We start from the raw sequence: 13370 nt of genomic DNA, 5'->3' as shown, positions 1-13370 counted from the left end.
ATTTTTTTGTGAAAAAAAAATAATAGGTCATTTTTATTGTGAAATAAATAATAATAGCTCATTATTTTTTGTGAAAAAAATAATAATTAAGGACTGATATTTACAAATTAAGAGGATAGATCAGAATACTTCCGCCTTAAGTAAAATTGTTTGGCACTATCTTAAATTGTCTTGAAACAATCAAAAAGCTATGTTGTAGGCTACATTTTATTTGAAGGCTATATTCTTAAAGTTTTCTATTAAAAAAAAAAGTATTATTTCAGCTCACACAGAATGGGTTTAGCACTCTCAAAAAAGGTACCACTTGAAAACACTGACATCTAGAGGCTACAACTAGCGAGCGCGATATGATCTCTTTTGTACTTCATGTACCAGCAGGCAGCGCGGTGCGACGTTTCCCGTCATGCTTTGCGCCAATCCCGTTTGCGCTACTCGCTCGTTGTTTCATTGAGAGAACCGCAACATGGCAGTCGACGGACCACCGGGCACCGATTCTCTGCCGTCCGATTTAGGGAGCGCTATCGCGGGGTTAAACACATGGAGCCACCCGGAGCTCCAGGCCAAGCTGGCGGAGCTGGGAGCGCCGAACATGGGTAAGAAAAGTCCGAGAGTGCTGTGGAAGGAGGGCTCTGTTTAGCTACCAGATGCTAACTGTAGCTGGGCCCACGGCTAAACGCCAGGCCCACGGCGTGTTTACACTTCTTAAAATACGACTAGAGCTTCTTATTATGAAAGAAATGTATCATCCTGAAGTTAATACAACATATGCATTGTTATTCTGATATGCAGCACATTGTGAAAGCTTCCTGGTTAGACTTGATAAGACAGCATGTACCTTAAGCTTAGCACCTGTTAGAGTATCGTTTGGTAACTTCTCTGGTTTGCTCTTTTGTCCTTTTGCACTGTTAAGAGGTATTGGTACCAGTAATGTGTGAATTTCTTCCTTTAACTCGATTCTGTCATCTTATTTCAGGTCCCAGAGAGGAGCTGATTGACAGACTGAAGGGCTACATGATGCAGGTAATTACAATTCTACAATTCACTTATCAGACACTTTTATCCAAAGCGACGTGCATCAGAGAGTAAGAACAACACAAGCAAGGATCTAGAAATAAAGGGAACAATGTCCCTTTCAGCTTTGAGTCTGATTGGACACACAGGTGCTGACAGGAAGTGACCAGAGGCAAAGCACAACATGAGAGCTCTAATCAGTATAGAAACCATCTTATAAGTCGTCGTTATCAAGCAAAAACAATCGTCATTACCATCATCATCATCAACAATATGGAGACCATCATCATTAAGTTAGTAGGTATTCATGAAAGAGCTGGGTCTTTAGCTTTTTCTTAAAGGTGCAGAGGGACTCTTCATTCCACCACCGGGGGGCGACAGAGGAGAAGAGTCTAGTCAGAGACTTAGGACCCTGTTGTGAAGGTTGGATCAGACGCCTTTCATTGGCAGAGCGTAGTGGGCGGGAGGGAGTGTAGACCTGGATGAGAGAGTTAAAGTAAGGAGGAGCTGTTTTTGTCGCTGTTTTGTAAGCGAGCAGCAGAGTTTTAAATTTGATGTGAGCAGTAACTGGGAGCCAGTGTAAGGAGATGAACAGCGGAGGGACATGTGCTCTTTTAGGAAGGTTGAAGACCAGTCGTGCTGCTGCATTTTGTATCATTTGCAGAGGTTTGATAGTGCATGTAGGAAGACCTGCCAGTAGAGAGTTGCAGTAGTCGATGCGTGATATCACAAGAGCCTGTACCAGGAGCTGTGTAGCGTGTTCTGACAGGTAAGGTCTGATCTTCCTGATGTTGTACAGGGCAAATCGACATGACCGGGCAATCGAGGCTACTTGAACCTTAAAAGTTAGCTGGTCATCAATCATGACACCCAGGTTCCGGGCAGACTTTGTGGGCATGAGTTTGATTGTTCCAAGCTGGATATTGATCTGTGGTTGCATAGAGGGACTGGCTGGGATGACCAGGAGCTCAGTCAATTGGAACTACTTTTCCTTACATTGTTTCCTTTGTATTAAAAAAAAAAAAACATTCCTATGTGTTCATGTTGAGAGTTTAACGTCCAATGTTTTGGCTCCAAAGCATTCAGTCATTTGTGTGAGTGTTTCTCTCTACAGACTGGGATCCTCCTCAGCAAACCTAATGATGACAAGCCTATGGGCTCCCAGGTAAATATCACATCCAGTGGAAAATACAGCTAAATATGTGTGCCATGTTTTAAACCATTTGTTTGTTATATACCAGCGGTTCTCAAACTCTGGGGCTCCCTGTGGTGGTGCGCAAAGAAATATCCACAATATCAAAAAAAAACCTGTTCAGCATAAAACATTTTTTTATTTTTGTTGTACTCTTATCTTATCTGTCTTGTATCTATTGAGTTGTATTTATATCAAATGTGTTTCCCCCTCTAAATTAATCTAGTTTTTGCAACAAACAACTTTAATCTGCTCATTTTTTGCTCGCGCACAGACATAAACAACAACAGGAGTAAGGCTCACGTTTTGAAAAGTTCCACTCGATATTCCGTTATAGTTCAGTACTGAATCAACAGCAAGCAGCTGCAGGTCTACATGAACAGATATTCTGTTGTTTATTGGAGTTCAGGACACAATCGGCAGCAAGCAGCTGTACATTCACATTTTTAAAACGGAGCCAGGAGAAGCTTCAGTTTTTGATGCATGTACGGACAGCGGACCTTATCGCGCCCCCTCCCTCTATCTCTCTCTCTCTCTGACGCTGATGTGATTCTGCTCTCTTTTGTTGTTTTAACACTCTGCAGGATTTGAGAGCGATTTTTGCTATGTTGATCGCAGAGCCTTATAATAAAGCGGCGCTGTTTGCACCGAGCCTGAGGAGCTCGCTCTCTCGCGCACGCAGCAATTTTATGAATAAATGAAAAATTAAATGAGAACCGGTCGGAAATATACTTGAGCCCAGGTATCGTCTTTGTGTGGGAAACACTGAAGATTAAATATTCTAAAACAGGTTGTTGGTATAAAGTTGTTCTGCACTTTTTTTTTGATTTGGTCAAATGTCAGTGTTGTGTTAGTTTAAGTGCCAGTTCTAGCGCTAACCCTTAGTGGTCCTATAGTGTGGCTGCCAACAGTCAATAATAAATAACCTGTGTGTGGAAATAGGCCTACAGTGTATTTTAACATCTACCATAATGGCGGTACTCGGAGAGCCAAATATTTTCGGAGGTGGTACGCAGTCTAAAAAGTTTGAGAACCACTGTTTTATACAATAGTAAAATCTAGAGCTCAGATGTGATGTGGTACAATTAGCTTCAACGCCTTTTCATTTACACACATAATGATGGTGAGAACATGTCAATAAAAATCAGATATCTTGACTGAAGTAAGTATGAGACCTGCCTCAGAGTGTGTGTTTCTTTTGATTCCCTCCAGATGCCCGGGATGCCTCCCCTGCCCCCGATGCCCATGCCCCCGATGCCTCCTGGTATGGGGATGCTGCATTCCATGAGCATGATACCCGGCGGGCCCCCTCCGCCCAACATGCACATGGGCATGGAGCCGCCGGGCTTGCCCCCCCCTGGCCTGTCGCAGGACGACCAGCTGAAGATGGTGCAGCAGAGGGCGGCCATGGTGTTGCAGCAGGAGGAGAGAGCCAAGCAGCAGGTATCACTGACTGGAACCAGCACTTCACTCTTTATTCTTCTTCCTTTGCTTCTTCAAACACAAACTGATACTTCCTCAAAGCAAAGAAAGAACACAAATCCCCCCCCCCCCCCAAAAAAAAAAATCTGCTTTTGATCAACTTTATGTAAAACGACAACAACTAGCTCCCTCATAGGTGACGCTAACCAGATAAACAACGAGGAAACTTTTATCTATTAGACTGTTATTCAGTCTTTATTGTCTCCGTGTATCACAGGGTGAATCCCGTGTCATGGATGAACAGGATCTTCTGGAGCAGCAGAAGAGGGTGAGACGATATAGTTAGTCCACCTGGTGCATCAAATCCCCTAGCTTTACTTTACTTTACTTTTTAGTTTTTTTAAAGTTACAACCAGAAAATAATCTTAGGAACTTTAGGGAATGTATTTAGCCAACAAGAACCTTCAGAACAAGTTTTTGTTGTCTAAATAATCCACTTTTAAAAAATGATTTATGTGATTTCTAAGCAGTCAGGGCAAACCTTTTCCCGTCTTCTTCTCCACACCTACGCCCCTCAATCCCACTCCTTTTTCCCGGACTTCTTGTATTTAACGATTTTCCCCCCTCTCGTCTGCGTCAAGGCTGCAGTGATGCTGGAGCAGGAGCGTCGGCAGGAGATGGTGAAGATGCAGCCGGGTCCGGGGGCCCGCTCCATGCCCACTGTCAGCATCATGAGAGGTGTGTTTGTGTTTTTTAGCGATGCCCGTGGATATGTCGTAATGACGCCGCCGTGACGTTTTAGGGCTTAACTTTGACGTAAACGACACAACTCCCGTGTGAACTAAAAAAAGCTGTTCTGTCGCAGGTTTGGATCCTCGTGGACCGCTGCCTCCTGGCGTCAGCATGATGCCCGTCCAGAAACAGAGAGTTCCTCCTCCTCCGGGAGAAGACAACCGAGAGGTGAGCGCTGAGTGTGACTTCTTTAGTGCATAGTAACTTGGGACGTCTGTGACCGGCCGCCATTTTTCGCTGTGCTGAGGCAGCGAGCGGAGCACAAAGGATGATTGGATGATGGTCTCTGATGGAGCAAAAGAGGAAATTGGGAACTACAGTCAAATCAACACTTTTTGCCTGAAAGATCTGTCATAGGATCCACCACTAAGAATCAGTTTGAGACGTTAATCTTAGACCTGGAAAAATGTTGTTATCATACAGATGTGGTTTGTTTTTTCTTGGTTTTGTGTGCCGGCACATGAGTAACAATTCTAGATCTTAATTTAAGAAAGGAGACGATTTGACGTGATCATGAAAAATCATTTTGTAGCTCAGTTTGAGCATGACCGTTTTTACCTACAAGGGATTTCAGTCTCTTCTTTTTTTTGCGCCTCGTTTACCGTTTCCGTCTCGATTCCAGGCGTGGCAGAGCGACGAGGTGAGCATCAGCGGGCCAAAGATCCCCCAGGCTCTGGAGAAGATCCTGCAGCTGAAGGAGATCAGACAGGAGCAGCTCACAGACCCCACAGGTCGGTACTGAAGCAAACTCTTCTGCTGGAAGAAGAAGAAGAAGAAGACGACGATGATTTACCGCGAACGTGTTTACAGTGATGGTGTCCTTCTTTCAGGAGAGGAGGAAGATGACGAGGGAGCAGAGATGGACTTGAACAACTCGTCCGCAGCCGGCATGTCGGAGACGGAAGAGGACGACGGACAGATATCCAAGAAGGATGTAAGTCTCGGGAGTTTTGTTTTATTATTGCAACTCTCTCTCTCTCTGTGTACTGGACTAACCCACGTGTACGTCCCCCGTCCCCCGTCCCCCCCCCCCCCTCAGAAAAACCGCCGGCGCCGAAACCGCAAGAAGAAGAGCAAACAGAAGCGGGCGCAAGAGAAGAAGGAGCAGGCGGAGCAGAAGAAGGAGGAAGGAGACGACAAAGAGAAGGAGAAGGAGAAGGAAAAAGAGAAGGAGTCCGAGGTGGAGATCGAGTACATCACGGAGGACCCGGAGATCTACGACCCCAACTACATCTTCTTCAAGAGGATCTTTGAGGCGTTCAAGGTGACCACAGGACACATTCTGATGATGCTGATCGTGCAGAGAAATGTCACTTTTCGTTGCTTTTGTCTCTATCTAAAACGGGTTTTATTGTTCTCCTCCACAGCTGACTGACGACGTGAAGAAAGAGAAGGAGAAGGAGCCCGAGAAGGCGGAGAAGCAGGAGACGGCCGTGCTGCGGAAAAAAGGATTTGAGGACGAGAGGAAGGACAGCGACGACAGCGATGATGTATGTAACCTAACACACGTTCAGAAAATGGAGAAAAAAAGAACAAAATCCTGTTAGTTTGATTGTAACATGTTTATGTTTCTGTGCAGGAAATCCGTCCAGACGTTCCTAAACTCTCCAAGAAGAAGCTGAGGAGGATGAACAGGCTGACTGTGGCCGAACTCAAACAGGTAAATCAAGAAGACCGACATTTCGAGTAACTGATCTCTTTCTTTTTTTTTTTTTTTTTTTACATCTTTCTAATCTTGTTTCTCTTTCTTGCATCTTTGCTGCAGCTGGTGACTCGTCCAGACGTGGTGGAGATGCACGATGTGACGGCCCAGGAGCCCAAGCTGCTGGTCCACCTGAAGGCCACCAGGAACACGGTGCCGGTCCCCCGTCACTGGTGCTTCAAAAGGAAATACCTGCAGGGCAAGAGAGGCATAGAGAAGCCTCCGTTCGAGCTGCCCGAGTTCATCAAGAAGACGGGGATCCAGGAGATGAGGGAGGCGCTGCAGGAGAAGGTGCGGGGGGGGGGACACTTTTTTTTTTTTTTAGCCTTTCAGAGCCGCTTCTTTTAAAAAAAAGTTCCTTGCAGATGTCTGACTGTTTGTTCTCCCCGTTTACAGGAGGACGCCAAAACCATGAAAACCAAAATGAGGGAGAAGGTTCGGCCAAAGATGGGAAAGATCGACATCGACTATCAGAAGCTCCACGACGCCTTCTTCAAGTGGCAGATCAAACCCAAACTCACCATCCACGGAGACCTCTACTACGAGGTGCTGCACCCTTCACCGTGAAACCTTAAACGTCTTCTATTTTGTGTTTTGTTCTACGGTGATTACGCAGAACAGACTGTGACTTCAGGCTGCCCACGATGTGACCAGTTTTCTGTTCTCGTGTGTCCGCAGGGCAAGGAGTTTGAAACTCGCCTGAAGGAGAAGAAGCCGGGCGATCTGTCTGATGAGCTGCGTATCGCTCTGGGCATGCCAGTCGGACCTGTAAGACTCCAAAACACAAGTCAAATACCTTGTCAAATGAATTGAAGAGTCCTTTTTAGAGAAACTTCTTAATATGACCAAATACAAAATATCTGGAGTAGGGATATTCCGAGCAGCTCATTTCACTGTTGAAAAATTCAGATTAGTGGTTAGTCTAAGGGCCTGTGTGAAAGAGGTGTTTTCCTTCTAATCACAGTAATGACTTAATGACTGGTCTTGATTTAAAATCCAGAGTCGGCCCAGTCTGAGACAAGACCAAGTAAAAATGATTTCTGTTCTGAGACAAGACCGAGTGAAAGTTTAGTTTAGTTTATTTGCACATTTTTTTGAAAGAAGAGTCAAACAGAAAACTAAAACAAATAAAGAATAAAACACATGTGCAGGTGAGTTAGAAACTCATGAGGGTTTATCTCAAAACCTCACCTTAAGAGATTAAACAAAGTTAAAATAAAATACAGTAAAAATAACAAAGCAAGAATATTTACTATCACAAATAAAATTTACCCAAATGAAAATGACATACAGATATTGAAAACATCAAAATTTGAGCCTTCAAAAAGTGGTCTTGAGATCAAGACTGATTTCGAGTGCTACAACACTAAGTTCATCACATTCTTCAATAACCAAACTGATGGCTCTCATAAATGCAGCTTCAGTGTGACACTTTGCGCCGTGCATTTCACTGCAAGCAAACAATGTCAAATAGATTTTCTTGTTGTGTCACTTTTCCCGGACTATCCCTTTCTCATGGTTCTTCTTCAATATCAAAGTAAAGGCCTTGAAAATGAGTCTCCTCCCATGAGGCAGCATTTATTTTTTTCCGGGTAAACATTGAAGAATAACAAGCAAAGCTGCACAGACAGCTGAGATGATGACAGTTGTTTTTAAAGACACAGTTTTTCTTTGAGTGCAAAAAAAATCTGACGCAGGTGACGACCGTATATTTTGAACCATTTTCTGTTCGCTGAAAATAACTCTTAAGAGACTAACCTTTGTGTTTCAGCGAGCTTCAATGTTTGTGTTTCTTCTTCTCCAGAACGCCCACAAAGTCCCCCCTCCTTGGTTGATCGCCATGCAGAGGTACGGCCCCCCTCCCTCATACCCCAATCTGAAGATCCCCGGACTCAACTCCCCCATCCCAGAGGTGAGACGGCTGCTCTTCTCCTGCTGCATGTTCACCATCAAAGTTTCTGCGACGCCCCTCATTTCAAATTTGTTCTAACTTGTCGCTGCTTTTTTTTTTTTTTTTTTTCCCTCTTCCTCTTCGCTCTCTAGAACTGCACGTTCGGTTACCACGCTGGAGGCTGGGGGAAACCGCCAGTGGACGAAATGGGCAAACCTCTTTACGGCGATGTGTTCGGGACCAATGCTGCAGACTTCCAGGTCAGGACTCAAAACGCCCTCATGCTGCATGTGTTACTATACGATACACTTTATTGCCTCCACGGGAAAATGTACCTCGAACTCCAGCTGCGACATTCAGCTGCATCTACAATATCAACCAATCAATCTTTATTTGTAAAGCACCAATTCATAACAAATATTATCTAAAGACACTTTACAAAAAGAGAGGGTAAAAGACCATAATCTTTGTTATATTACAAAGACCTCACGTTAATCCACCACAGAGGCTGCACCTTTCAGTAAAAGCTAAAGACCCAGCTCTTGATGATGATGGTAATGACGATGGTTTTTGTTTGATAACGACGACTTATAAGATGGTTTCTATACTGATTAGAGCTCTCAAGAACTGCCGTCAATGTTGTGCTTTGCCTCTGGTCACTTCCTGTCAGCACCTGTGTGTCCAATCAGACTCAAAGCTGATCGTTTGCTCTTACTGACATTGTTCCCTTTTTTCTAGATCCTTGCTTGTGTTGTACTTACTCTCTGATGTACGTCGCTTTGGATAATACAAGTGAATTGTAGAATCCATCATGAGCACTTAGCAAAGTTACAGTGGGAAAGAAATCACCTTGTTCATTTTCTAACTTGTAGATGTGTGTGTGTGTGTTTCTTTGTGAACAGGCCAAAGCGGAGGAGGAGGAGGTGGATCACACGCCGTGGGGAGAGCTGGAGCCTTCAGACGAGGAGTCGTCAGAGGAAGAGGAGGATGAGGAGAGCGACGAGGAGAAACCAGACGAGACGGGATTCTTCACGCCAGCGGACAGGTACGTGACGAGCACATTTTTGATCAACACAAAGATTATATATCATCTGTACTTTTCTTTCTTTTTTTTTTTTTTTACTATACTGGGATGTTTCTGTTGCTTAATGTCCACATAACGATGCGTTCAAGGACCAGCTTGGAGGAGGTCGTCATGCATTGAGTCTTGTTGTTTGTGTTTCAGCGGGCTGATCACTCCCGGAGGGTTCTCGTCGGTACCCGCAGGCATGGAGACGCCTGAGCTGATCGAGCTGAGGAAGAAGAAGATCGAGGAGGCCATGGACGGGTGAGTGACGCTCTGAATTCTCACCAGCAGGGCTTTAAATTAACCCCCGCGAAACCAGCCGATTGGGCGTAAAAATGAACTGTGGCGGGTAACATTGAAGAATTACTAGCCATTTTGGCTGGTGATGAATGAAGCAAATATCACAAGCGTCAGTTTGAATCTGCAGGCTGCAGAAATGATGCGACAAGTCGGTGTTGCCAGATTGGGCAAATTTGGCTTGTAGAAAATCTGGTTGGCTGGTAACTTCTAAAAATCTACTAGCCATGTTGGCTGGTGATCAAAAAAGTAAATTTAAAGCCCCGCTCACTAGCCCTTTACAGACTGTGTTTCAGTGCAAACGTGCTCTAACTAATTTAGATTGGAGGATGAACGTCACAGGAATCGCGTCATGAAACAGGATTCTGAACTGGACTGGCTATTCACTAAAATAATAATGTCCCTTTTTTTTTTTTACATGTCATTAACAGGTTTATTATTATTTATTACATCATAACACATGCATATTATTTGAGATGACTTGTGACCAATGTAAGATTCTAAATTTCTTGATTGCTTGGTTTGTTGTTGTCACAGAAATGAGACGCCTCAGCTGTTCACCGTGCTCCCAGAGAGAAGAACTGGCCCTGTCGGAGCCGCCATGATGGCCTCCACACACATCTACGACGTGTCAGGGGTAAGACCGGCCTGTGTGTTTGTTCTGTGTTTGTGTGTCCAAATGAAATAAAAAAATAAATCCTGCTATGTTCTGTCTGTAACCGTGCCTTTAAATGAAATCCCCCCCCCCCCCCTCTCTGCTGTCTTCAGGCCATGGCAGCTCGAAAGGCGGCCGGAGGGCAGGAGTCTCAGGGCGTGGAGGTGGCCCTGGCCCCCGAGGAGCTGGAGCTGGACCCCATGGCCATGACGCAGAAGTACGAGGAGCACGTGAGAGAGCAGCAGGCCCAGGTGGAGAAAGAGGACTTCAGCGACATGGTGGCGGAGCACGCTGCCAAACAGAAGGTACACAGACACCAAACCAACGTGGTTTCATTCTTTATACGCTGATAAACCCGCTAAACATTCAAAATATGAAGCCGGTTCCTTAAAGCTGAGAAAGAGGGGAAGGAAATCTTTAAAAAAAAAAAAAAAAGAAAGACTTGAAATAGATCAAAGAACATCTTTAATACAATACTTAATTTGAAATATTGTTTCTATTTCTAAACTTTAAAAACAAGTGAGGCATCATGTGCGTCTGTGCGTCTTTCTTTTTGACATTTGACGACCTGTTTTTGTCCCTCCTACGCGCTCTAATTGCGTTACAGCAAAAGAAGAGGAAAGCCCAGCCACAGGACACGAGAGGGGGCGCCAAGAAATACAAAGAGTTCAAGTTTTAGAGGAGAAATCGCCGAGACGGAACTCTGCGAGAGGATGAGCCACGACCGGAAACGAGAGAGAGAGAAAGAGCCAGTTTTTTACTCCACAGGATGCAGACTGCAAAGCCAATCAGCTGTTAAGACCAGTAACCGTAAACCCGTTTGTTTTGTTTTCCTTTTTAAAAATCTTTAAAGACATGACGCTTTTAGTGACGCGCCTCATGTTCTCAGTGTTACATGGTGACATGTGCTTTCTCTGTATGACTCTACAGTTTCTGTTTTGGTCATTTTTTTTCACTGTATCCATTTTATTTCCACTTTTTTTTTGTTTTGTAAATAAATGAAGTATGAAGTGATGATGACCGTCTGTTTGCATTGAATCACTTGTTCGGGGAGGTGCTTCAAGTGTTCGTAAATTAGATCATCTAATCCCGTCACAAGCGTTGGCTTCAAGGGGAACAGGAGCTCTCGTTTCGTTCCTTTTTGATTGACTCATAGCTGATACTGTCTTCATGCCACTGAGGACAATTCAGTATTTTTACTGGAATACTTTGGCAGCTAAATTGACATAATACAGTTACAGACATTAAATAAGTTCATAGAAAATAGGTCAACTGGACTGTGGTGAAAACAAAACTCAATTTATTTTAATAAAATGCCTACAATCTGATTCCTTATCTTTTAGTCTTCATCATTATTTTTAAAGGTAAAACGTAATCTGATGTAGGCTGATATTTTACAGCCTAGCCTCCGAACAATAATATTACAGAAAGTGTAAATTAACAGAAAAGAAATAACAGACAGTTATTAATTGATAGTTTTTAGTTGGAGGCTTCTTCATGTATAATAATGGTTTTCCATCAGGGGTAATTTGCTTTTTTTTTGGGGGTTAAGATTTGCACGTTAATCATATCTTTTTGTCATACCTGTTAAAAGTATATATGACACTGTTTTGGGAGGATTTGTGTCGGACTCTGTTTTAGGTAGGAGCTGTGACTTTGTGAAGAATTGGCTTGTTGCCTAGTAACCATTCAGAGTGCTACTAAACATAGCAACTAGCAAATTCCTGAAATACAAACCTTCAACATTATTTTATGTGTGCTAGAAAGAATAGAGAGAACATTTTATGTGGATAGGATTATTTTTATTTTGTTTTTGTTTTTAATTAGAGGGATTAAATCACATATCTTAAAAGAGTTCAGTTGGGATATTACGGTGCACCAGCCTGCAGTGCGCGGTTTTACCACCAGAGGGCGGCAGAGGACTGAACGTGACAATCACCTGACCGTAAGGGAAGCACAGTGACCTACATTGCCGCGGCAACAGCATGCTGAGGTCACTAGTATTACACATAAACACACACACCTCAGTCATAGGCTTTTATCATCTTAAAGTTACAACAGACATATAGGCCTATTTACATTCTGCATACATTTTTTGGACGGCCCTTGACGATGGTAGCTGTTAATATTATCATTATTATCGATGAGGAAGAATAATTAGCAGCGACACCTCTGTGATTGGGAACAAGCCGATAAAATGACATCATCTCCTGGCATATATCTCTGTTTGCTAGCCCTGTCATTGGTCCAATACTGCCCAAAGGAGACAAATACCCTGCTAGTGCCCCATTATTTATAGTTAATTAATGCAATTAACAAAAAAAACATGGAACAAATCTTTGACTTGTGCAGCTGGCATATTGTAGTGGAGCTGAAGTAGCCTAAATTCTTCTAGATAAGTAGTTGACTGAATAATTTGGATAATTGAGCAATCATTTCAGACTTCTTTTCAGTGTTTCCAGCTTCTCACATGTGATTATTTGATGCTTGTTTTGTAATAAATGACGGTAAACTCAAATGTTTTCGCTTTTTGGCATATTTGTCGGCTAAAACAAGACTATTTAGACTATCAACCTGGTCTAAAACGAGTTATAATCTGCATTTTATACTAGAATATAACATTTTGGGGACCAAAGTTTTGCTCAGTTAATCAAAAAAAGAGACATTAATGAATAGTCAGACAGTTATCTTGTGGCTCTAGAGCCTATTTAAGGATTTTAGGCTTTTTAAAAATGTTGTAAATACTGATGGATGTATACTTAACTGTGAGCAGAGTATTTTATTGCAAATGCTGAACTGCACAAATGTTCAAAGTTAGTCATAGAAGTTGTCATTGTGCACAAGGTAAAACCTATAACTGTGTGTGTCACATGAACAAAAAAACTAAATCGTTTTTGACATTGGCTTGGATCCTCTCCAGCGTCATTTGATGACCTGGCAGATTTACGGGGGCTGTGTGTAAAAAGTAACACAGGATTATCCCGTGACCATCTTTTTAATCTGCTTGGTTATAATCTCTTTATCGATGGCAGGAGAGGAGAGGCGTGTTAAAGAGAGCAGGGGGTTTGCACTGTGTTTAGGTAATCTGGCTCATTATCTAAAGCTAGGGAGAGACTGGGGGGGGGGGGGGGGTATGGTTTTAATTCCACCTCATCAGTGAAGCATCTGATTTCACTCAGTGTTAGGTTTCTCCGTTACTGTAGAAAAATGGACAGTAGGCCTAAAACATGGCAGACTCCCTGTAGAAGAAGCTGCTTTAAAGATTTCATTAGAAGGTTATAAAAAGACAAAAAGTCTTATATTCAGTAATTTAACCGATCAAACAAACAAGAAGTATTATAT

General features: G+C 43.1%; 1 protein-coding gene across 2 annotated transcripts; it reads left to right on the top strand.

Moving 5' to 3' along the window:
* Positions 1–425: 425 nt before the first annotated feature.
* Positions 426–10864, top strand: sf3b2 (splicing factor 3b, subunit 2). 2 transcript variants are annotated; one of them, XM_061030819.1, is made up of 22 exons: positions 426–593; positions 974–1020; positions 2126–2176; positions 3416–3646; positions 3903–3953; positions 4267–4363; positions 4491–4585; positions 5040–5148; positions 5248–5351; positions 5457–5681; positions 5785–5907; positions 5997–6077; positions 6183–6410; positions 6516–6665; positions 6798–6887; positions 7924–8031; positions 8163–8270; positions 8913–9055; positions 9236–9337; positions 9911–10010; positions 10142–10333; positions 10636–10864. In XM_061030819.1, the coding sequence occupies exons 1-22, from the start codon at positions 464–466 to the stop codon at positions 10705–10707; spliced, it is 2637 nt and encodes an 878-aa protein (XP_060886802.1). In that variant the 5' UTR covers positions 426–463; the 3' UTR covers positions 10708–10864. The 2 variants fall into 2 exon arrangements, with proteins under 2 accessions (XP_060886802.1, XP_060886803.1); XM_061030820.1 differs by lacking the exon at positions 3903–3953 and having other exon boundaries at positions 427–593.
* Positions 10865–13370: the final 2506 nt, after the last annotated feature.

This window comes from Labrus mixtus, chromosome 23, assembly GCF_963584025.1.
Source record: "Labrus mixtus chromosome 23, fLabMix1.1, whole genome shotgun sequence".
Lineage (NCBI taxonomy): Eukaryota > Metazoa > Chordata > Actinopteri > Labriformes > Labridae > Labrus > Labrus mixtus.
Note: the sequence above shows the minus strand (reverse complement) of the source record. Positions and strands in the feature narration are given on the sequence as shown.